The sequence below is a fragment of the Eretmochelys imbricata genome, chromosome 1, assembly GCF_965152235.1.
Source record: "Eretmochelys imbricata isolate rEreImb1 chromosome 1, rEreImb1.hap1, whole genome shotgun sequence".
NCBI lineage: Eukaryota > Metazoa > Chordata > Testudines > Cheloniidae > Eretmochelys > Eretmochelys imbricata.
Window position 1 is genome coordinate 28890084 of NC_135572.1, and position 9597 is coordinate 28899680.

The 9597-nt window shown below is 42.3% G+C and overlaps 1 protein-coding gene across 10 annotated transcripts in view; it reads right to left on the reverse strand.

The window, feature by feature from the left end:
- Positions 1 to 9513, reverse strand: part of TAF1D (TATA-box binding protein associated factor, RNA polymerase I subunit D) — a 32832-nt gene extending 23319 nt beyond the window's left edge. For all 10 annotated transcript variants that reach the window (XM_077808207.1, XM_077808177.1, XM_077808196.1 and 7 more), the window contains exons 1-5: positions 9441 to 9513; positions 8562 to 8684; positions 5926 to 6207; positions 1985 to 2429; positions 1511 to 1686 (exon numbers count right to left, since the gene is read on the reverse strand). In XM_077808207.1, the coding sequence (XP_077664333.1) occupies positions 1511 to 1686; positions 1985 to 2429; positions 5926 to 6188 (884 nt within the window). In that variant the 5' untranslated portion in view covers positions 6189 to 6207; positions 8562 to 8684; positions 9441 to 9513. The remainder of the gene's footprint in view (positions 1 to 1510; positions 1687 to 1984; positions 2430 to 5925; positions 6208 to 8561; positions 8685 to 9440) is intronic.
- Positions 9514 to 9597: the final 84 nt, after the last annotated feature.

Sequence of the window (9597 nt, forward strand, 5' to 3'; positions counted from 1 at the left end):
GGTTCGCCTGATATTACATCTGTGGGTGAACCACAGCTGAGTAACATGTGCAAGGAATAGTTACAACTATTTTACCCAAAAAGAAAAGGAGTACTTGTGGCACCTTAGAGACTAACCAATTTATTTGAGCATGAGCTTCCAAGAATCTTTAACATGCATAGTCTGACTGCTCTCTGGTTCTTATTTTGAGCAGGGTAATCTGTCTGCAAAAAATTTTCTACTCTTCAGCTTTCCACTTCTCTAAATGACAGGTTTCAGAGTAGCAGCCGTGTTAGTCTGTATTTGCAAAAAGAAAAGGAGTACTTGTGGCACCTTAGAGACTAACAAATTTCATGAGCTACAGCTTCTGCTCAAATAAATTTGTTCGTCTCTAAGGTGCCACAAGTACTCCTTTACTTCTCTAAATGGAATTTTCTCTGAAAATGTAGTCAGAGGCACAACCATTACACAAGGTATACTTCTACACATTAGAGACCAAGGCAAATCATCCTGCAGCCTTTATTCGCAGAACTAGGCCTCCCTCCAGTCAACTACACTACCACCGTCACCAAGGGCAGAAGGATTGGGTTCTTATTCTTAACAGGTTTTTCCAATCTTCAGCCACTGTAAATTACCTTGTCACTTAAAGGAACATGCCAACTTGAAACATACTCCATTTGAGAAGTGAGTTAAGAGATTTTATTATTGATCCCCAAGCTTCCTTGCTAATTGTTATGATTTTACATCTTCCCCTCATGGCTGTGTGAAACACCCATGTAAATGGGGGGGAAATGACTGACCACGTAGAAGAGAACAGCAAAACTTTACAGAATACACTTTCTAATGCCTAGTCAGTTACATTAAGTCTCTGATCTTTCAGCTATAGAAAGCTCAGCTATTATTTGTAATAAGTGTAGACAAGTTTCAGACAAGCATGATTTTAAGTTGACTATTTCCCATTCCACTCAGGTTACTGAATCAAACAAAATGCAAGGGGAAAAAAGACCAAAAAAAAAGACAAAACAGTCCTCAGACTTGACAGGTTACACTCCATGGAATCCCAATCCAATCCCTATGCCACAAGATGCCAAGGCCTTTTTTTTTTTTGAACTGGGGCTGGATCTTATGGCTTCCCTCACAAAGTGATACTACATGAAATTAAGGTGTGAACAGTTTCTCAAAACAAGTACTTTTAGTAATTCCCAATCCAGATTTAAACTCTATTAAATCTAAAATTACCAAAGTTTAAAGTTCATAGATCAAGTCTGATAGAAACATGTACACAGTGGATGATGGTCTCACACTACAGTGAGACTTAGAAAACCTGAGTTGAATGCCCTGGTCTGCCACAAGCTTTCTGTGAGACCTTGAGAAACTAGTTTGCTCTGATTCCTCAATTCCTGATCTGTATGGGGATATATTTCCCTGCCTCAAAGAGATAGGAAATAGATAGAAGCCAGTTAAGGAAATAGATGAAAAGTTGTTATAATTTCCAAAAAAGCCCAAAAAAAGTACTTAAGCGTGAACTTACTTTGTCTCCTGAATAGGAGAAATGGGTCCTTCATCATCTAAGTATTTGTGTTTCCGCATCACCATACATTCATTTTCTAAATCCTCACTAGCATTCAGGTTTTTTAAAGCCTTTTTGAGATGTTCTTCATATTTGAGCATCTTAATGTATTGGAAATATCCCTTTAAAGCTGCTTGCTAAGAAAAAGATTTCTTGTTACATTATGCAAGACCTTGAAAATCAAGCATTTAGTACTAACTGATAAATTATGTATGCAGATTACTTGACAGCAATCTCATCTATAATGTTGTACTGAAAGTGTGAATTTAATTCACTGTACTCTGTGCCCAAATTAGTCAATAGTTCTTAAGTGCAAAAACACAAGTTACCTTGTAACAACTGCCATTTCAGTTTTTGTTTGCAAAGACTGAAGTTTGTTCTACCTGTAGAAACCACTGCAATTTAAAAAAACCCCATAGACAAAAAAAATCTCACCTCATATTCAACAATCATTTTCATGGGGAGATGTTTCCTTCCATATTCTTTTTCCACAAAAGGAAACTGAAAGCCTCTGTCTAGAAGTCTTTTTTTCTGCTCTTCTTGTGAAGCAGTTAGCCGTGGTCTCCCTCTAGGCTTTCCTGTGCTCTTATACCTCTTCTCTTTCTCTTTTGGTTTCTCCTTAGATCTTTGATGTGCTCGTCTCCTATACTTCCTCCTCAAGTGATTGTCAAAACTGGCTTTCAAATTGGGTGCAGATCTAGACAGCCCTGGGGATTTAACCAACTTAAATGGTGATCCAGGATCTGGAGAAGAGTCAGTTGAAGTGTCTCTGTCCAATGTATTTGCTGGAGACTTTGCCAAGTGTCTTGCTGAACTTCGAGCTGAGGGTGTAATGTTACACTCAGGTTGGAACAAGCTGCCAGTCGAATCAGAAAGGTCACTATGATAAAACAAGAGTAAATTGTTAACTTTTTTTGAAGGCACAGTTGATGTTTCTGATAAATTACACTCTGATTACAAAGAATTCTCCCATTATCAAACAAAATTTTCTCTACCCTAGTAGCTTTGGAGTGATTAGGTATTCATGATGATTACTATTAAAAAATTTGACTAAGTATGGCTCTTAGATACCACAGTAATGGATGCATTAGAAATACCTAATGCACTAGATCAGTAAACATGCATCTTAATTTCAGGTGAAGCCACAAGGGAGTTAAGTAGAAAACTGACTACAAGCTACGTAAGATTCTTTATGGAAAAAGAATTACCTGAGTTCTATTCTCAACAGAGTAGTAGGTAAAACTTCAAATATTTAGAAGCTGGGACTGGACAATGGGATAGTTCATTCAATAGTTGCCCTGTTCTGTTCAATCCCTCTGAAGCATCTGGCACTGGCCACTGGGCTAGATGGACCATTGTTCTGACCCATTATGGTCACTCTTATGTTCATATTCTTTGTATGAATACAGAGCCTTTCAGAGATTTCAAAGCTTTATTCATACAGCTTTATAGGTGTGAATTAAGCCTCCATGCCACTGCGAGGCAGGGAACTGTATTACAGATGGAAAAACCTAAGTATTAAGGCAGAGTGGGTTCACAACTTGGCTATGGTCACATAGGAAATCTGACAGAGACCCAGAAAACTTACTTCCCATACCCATGCTTTAACCGCAAGACTGCTATCCCTTCCTTGGAAAATCTGTTTAGTACCAGTTTAACTTCATATTGATTGGAAAGCGTATGGCAACTTGCTGTAACATGTCTGCTTGAAATGAAAGCCAATCTGTTTGGTCACTCTAGCAGAGGTTCTCAAATGTTGTCATAGTGAGTCTAAGGGGGAGCAGGTCTCCAACCCATGACCAGCTTCAGGGATCCCACATCACTTCCTCCCTAGCATGGGCAAACATGCTATTCCCAGTAGGCATCAAGAGCTCCTGCAGAGCTCAGAGCCCACTTGTGACCTGTGTGAAATGAGTTGGTCCCAATCTAGTTCCAAGGCCCAGGACAGGTGGGGGCAAAGAGTATGTCCCATGGAGAAAATTGTGTTCTCTTATTCTTTTTGCATATGAGACCTAGATACCACAATGGATGGAGATGTGAGAGGCTGACAGGTGTTTTACACAAGCAAAGAAAGTATATGTGTGTGGGGGAAGGTCACTTTATGCATGTGCATAGGGGCACTGCTGTGGTGAGGGGCAGCAGTGCAGCTGAATGCCAAGCTGGAGGCGGTGTATGCCCCTTTCCCTGCCAGTGGACAGGCACCCTCCCACAGAGCATGTAGGGCTCCCTCCCCACCAAATGCATGCTCAGGCAATGGCCACTCAACTAGAGTGGGGCTGGTGTAATTCTGCCCAATAGCAAGGGACGCAGTGTGCATGGCTGAGCAGGAAGATGGCTCCACGCCAGTTTCTCCAGCTCCTCTGTGGGAGAGGGGCATTACAGCTGCCAGGAGCCTCTGTGCCACAAGTGGAGTATGAGCTTTGGTCCAACCTAAAGGGAGCTGTGCACGAATGAAGGAGGCAAGATGCTGCTGGGAGGAGGGGAGGCATGTACTATGGAAGCACAGTGGGGAGGCAGCCCCTGCCAGCTCCATCAGCAAGTGCACAACCCTTTCCCCAGTAAGAAGGGTTCAGCACTGCTGCAGCAAGCCACTAGCAAATGTTAGAGTGTGCAAAAGGAGGAGATGCAGTTTGAGAACTAGCACCTCCCCGGGTGCACACTTACCTCCCCCAAGGTACACCACAATTTGGTTTGAGAACCTCTTCTCCACCATATTCTTAAAGTTTAAGAGGTAAGACACTTCTTGCCACAACCAACTTCTGCTTGTACCTTAAAAATTCTATATAATGGCTCTCCTTAGCTTTTTGTTGGTTGCTACCACTCTGCAGAGAAAGGCTACGATACTAGGGCAACTTCATTTCTGTAACTGTTAAAATTGGTTTAACCTGCTTACACAAAAAATTTAGTTCAGTAGTAAATGCCCACTGTAAAGCTACTTTGAAATAATCTCTGACTAATGGTTTGGATGAAGAGGCTGGTAGCCCCAGCTCCTGGATTATACTCCATACTTGCAGCTTTGCCAGTGACTGACTGACCTTGGGTAAGCCATCCCGTTTTTCACATAACCCAGCTAGAGAACAGCCACACTTCTCTATCTCACAGACCTATCACAGATTTCTTTGCTGAATTCTCTTACCAAAACCTTGTGTAGTCAATCTATCTGCACAATGACAAGTGCTACCAAATCCAAAATTTTGCTCCTACTTTTGCACTAGGATTGCCTACACAAGATACAGGGTGACAGAATCAGATGCACTATTTATGGAAGACTTTGGATGCAAGGAACTACAGAGGAACAGAATACTGGAACTGAAAGTCACTTCCTTACTAAAGTACAAGCACTAGATTGTTACTGGAAAGTTGCTGACTTTTTTTAAAAGCAAGTTTATTGGGTATTTGCAAGCCTTTAAAAAAAATTTATATCCAACTGAAAAAAGCCAGGTGGAATTTTAGTCCTAGAGCCTTAATAATGTTGCCTAACCAAAAGAGGTAATTCAAAGGGTAATGATATTGTTTAATAAATCATTAAAACCAGCTTAAAATGTAAGCGAATTCCTGGTACCCCATCACCACATGGTTTGTTTAAATAAAAAATGGCCCCAAAAGAGCAAAACTGGAAGGGAGTTAAGAAAAAATTCCAACAGAAAGTCAATATATTGACTTTATTTTTTATTACTTCCATGGAGGAATTGTGGCAGGTAGATCTATGAAGTCTTTCAAGCCAAAGTAGATATGACATGGGTTAGGAGTTTAGGTTATCCTAGATAACTAATTACATAGGATATTTAGACGGTTCACTCTTCGGGACAAAGTCTGTCTTCCTGTGTTTGGAAAATACTTGCCTAACACATGTGGGGAACTAACAAAGAAACAGCCCTCCCCCAAAAATCACTCAAATGAACAGTAGAATCTCAGAGTTACAAACACCTCAGGAATAGAGGTTGTTCGTATCTCTGAAATATTTATAACTGAACAAAAGTTGTTCTGAAGTTGTTCCTTCAAAAGTTTACAATTTAACATTGAATTAATGCAGCTTTGAAAGTTTACTATGCAGAAGAAAAATGCTGCTTTCCCTTTTTTTCGTAGTTTATATTTAACACAGTACTTTACTGTATTTGTTTTTTGTATCTGCTGCTGCCTGATTGTGTAATTCTGGTTCCAAATAAGGTTTGTGGCTGAATGGTCAGATTGTAACTGAGGTTTAACTGTACTGCATATGCACCAACCCAAGTACATCATCCTAAACAGAAGTCAGCAGCATGAATTGTTTGTTTTCAATCAAGATCTCATACACCTGACTTTGGGATTTTAAGAGATTTAGCACATTCAGTCTGTTTTACCAGACATGTAGCTTAGGAGGGGGAAAAAAAACTCACGTCTCTGAATCGCTGTCATCCAGCAAGGCATTGGTTGGGACAGTGGTCAAGTGGGTGAAACATTTGGAAGATATACCACTGGTGTAGGATTCCTGTGAAGAATTTTCACATACAGAATCTTTCTGTGCAGAGCCTAAACATGAATTCCTTGCAGTTGCATGTTTATGCACATTAGACTGTTGTTCTTGCAGCATACATATTAGATCTTGGGAATCTTCAAAGTGGTCAAAAGCTGAAGTCTTGGCTTCATCAGTATCAGTCATTCTGAGCTTTCAATTTGTTCTAAAATAAAAAAATATTCAATAAAGGATCAATCAGCAAGGGTTTTTTTGGTTACACTTAGGTTATCTTAAGTCAGCAGTTCTCAACCCGTGGCCCAATTAGCACAAGGCCAGCCCATGTGCGGGGTCTGTCAGGTTCCCAGCTGGCCTCACGCAGATGGGGCAGAGTGGGCAGCCAGCCGACCCAGCACTGCAGGGGTCCAGGCTGCCCTGCCCAGTCCCTGCAGCCCAGGTAACACACTGCAGGCCACATATGCAGCCCACAATGTGTAATCAGTTGAGAACCACTCCCTTAACTATTTGCACATCCGAGAGACTGATTCAGGTGAACGTCAAGCTACTTTGTATTAAAGTTCAGAATAACCATCAGCTTTCAGCTATGTAGGGTATAACACTCATTTTCTTCACTTGCAACCAAATAACTGCAACATGCATAGTGTATGCAGTGACTAGTTTGAAAAACATTAGTATTAAGATAAGAAGGTGGACATAACCCATTCCTTTAGGATTCTGCAAAATTATTACAAATAACTCAGTTCTAAGACATTTTGTGCAAAAAAAATATTTTATTAAAAATCTTCAGGGTGTAGTATAAAATATCCTTCCTGCACTGCCCCAATATTGAGCATTCAGGTTTTTTGGAGCAGTAAATAAAAGTTTTTGCAGATAATCACCTATTATATTTCCCAGCGATATTTCAAAAAAGTTGTAATGTTTAAAAAAGTGTGTACTTTTAACAATATTTAGTTGTGTCCCAAAGAGTGCTCTGCAAACATCCAATTAGTCTCATAACAGCACTGATATAGGAAAGTATTCTCGTCTTATGGATGAAAAAACTGAGGCAGAGAGGTGAGACATACCCAAAACAATGGACAATGCATGTTGCAAGCAGGGATTAAAATTCAAGAGTGAGGTTTTCCGAAGCACCTGCTGGAGTAAAGAGTAGACAAGTCCTATTGATTTGTTCACTCCTTCCCTCCACCAGACATACTGGAAAACCTCATCCCTACTAGATCAAACTCCTAAAGTTTAACCCAATAAGCTGGATAAGTAGTCTGAACATTGTTACATGTACAGATCTCAGGCGAATATCAGCAGTTGACATTGGCAAAAAGTGTGCCAGCCTTCAGCATCTGCTGTTAACTGCTAACTACTGAAATAAAGAATGTTAGGAGTGCAGGGTTGTGATGCCAAAGGGGGAGCCACACGCATTTGCAATCCCTGCAGATAAAGGGAAAAGTTGATGTAGGGAGTAGGATCTGCTTTGGCTAGTTTAAGACATTTAGGGAATTGTATTATTAGGAATTTTCCCTGACAAAGGACAATAGTAGAAAAGTGATCTGTACAAGAAAAGTAAACATTAAATCAGTTAAGGTCAAAAGGTGCTTTTTCTTCTGTGCAGGTACTTTTTACTTTCTCTTGTGATAGCTCAAATAATTTGTAACAATACTAAAAATTAATACTGGCAGTGTTTGCTACTACATGAAGCTTTTAAAAAAGTGTAAAGTTATCTATAGAAAGTTGAATAAACTATACATTAATTTAACTACCTATAATACTCAAGCCCCCCAGAGATGAGATCATTGCAACGATCTCATCAGTATATAACTGTCATTTTTCCACAGAAAAACGACTTCCAAACTGTAAGAAGGAAAAAACTTCCTCAATGGCGTTACAAGCTTTTTTCTTTTTTAACCCCGCAGGGTAAGAAAGATGAAAGAAGGGCATACTGGAATGATGGTGTAGTAGGCAGATGGAGCTCCTGAATAAAGTTTGGAAAGTGAGATGGTGCAGTTTAGTTTAAAAATGTGACTAGGTTTGATATCTTGTTTGTGTATCTCAGCTAATAGAATTTTAACCATTTGAGAAGAGCTCATCTCTTATTGCATCTAACACAATATTTGGGCCCTACCCAGTTAGGGCAACTGGGTACAACTGCACTGTTAATTTTAGTAGCGTCATGCATCTGAAGAAGTGGGCTTTTTACCCACAAAAGCTTATGCCCAAATAAATCTGTTAAGGTGCCACCAGACTCCTTGTTGTTTTTGTGGCTAGACTAAAGTGGCTACCCCTTTGATAAGTGTTAAGCATGGCGTTCATAACTGATGAAAAATGTTTCCAGAGTCGTAAACATTACTATTGGTACTATTGTACCTAGAGGCCTCTACTAGAAACCAGGACCCCAATGTGCTAGTCATTGTACTCCTAATAAAGACACAGTCTAGTTTACAATCCAAGTAGAAGATGAGGTACATCAAGTGAAAACACAACAACAGAGAGGGGTCACAATGTAACAGAAAAATAATGGGTAGTCACAGCACACCAGTGGCTTAACTATGGTGCTTTCAAACTTACACGTGTATACAAACATGCAGAAGCGTCAGACTTTTTCATGCAGTTTCACAACACCAGTTTTCTCCCTGCCCTAACATGGCAAGGGCTGATCCCTGCTGCAGACAACTAGCAGCACCACCTCTCCTGCCACAGAAATAATAGGGTTAAAAAGTGAACATTTGAGAGTTTTCCCCAAAATCCTCGTGTTGCTGTAACAGGGGGTTTGTATTTCCTCCCACAAATTGATTAAAAACACAACTCCTTCTGAAAACTGCTGCTGTCTTTCCACTTCTACAGCACCGTGCAGTCAGCCAGCCTCTCGCTCTACACACGGTACTAATTACACCCACATGTTGTCAGGAGCATTTTAGACGTGAGTCAGTCAAGCGGGCACAGCAACGTGAAGGACTTGCCCCGCGCCCCAGCGAGCCCACGGCAGCGCAGGGAACGGAGGAAGCCGACACCCGCCCCGGCCCCGTGCTCTGGTCACTCGGCCGGGTGCCTCCGCGTCGAGGGAGCGCCCAGGCTCCAAGGCACCTGGCCGGGGGAGGGGAAGCCTCTCTCGGGGGGGCGAGCCGTACCATTAGCAGGGGAGCGGGCCAGACCATTAGTAGGCGCTTCGGCGAGCGCGCGCCTTATCCCATGCTGCTGCCGAGCCAATGGGGGGGGGCGCCCGGCCCCCACCGGCCCTGGGGCAGGGAGGGACCAAGGACGGAGACACCGCCCAGCCCCCCAAGCCCCTAGAGCGGCGTGGGGCTGCATTTAGACCCCAAGAACTTGCCGCAGCTAATCGATGACCTCCCACCAACCAAGCCCTGGACCCTCCCCGTGAGGGTCCCCGCCCGGCCCAGCGCCGCGGATGGCTCCGGATAGGGGAAGCGACCCCCACACAAGACTCACCCTCCGCCCTCTCCACGCTCTCTGGGAGGCCAAGGCAAAGGCCGCTCAACGGCTGTTTGGCTTCTTAAATAGCGCACCTGATCTCGCGAGAGCTGGCTGGCCTGATGGGAAGAAGGGAGCAGAGGGGCTGTCCGCGAGCGCCATCTTAGGAGAGGCA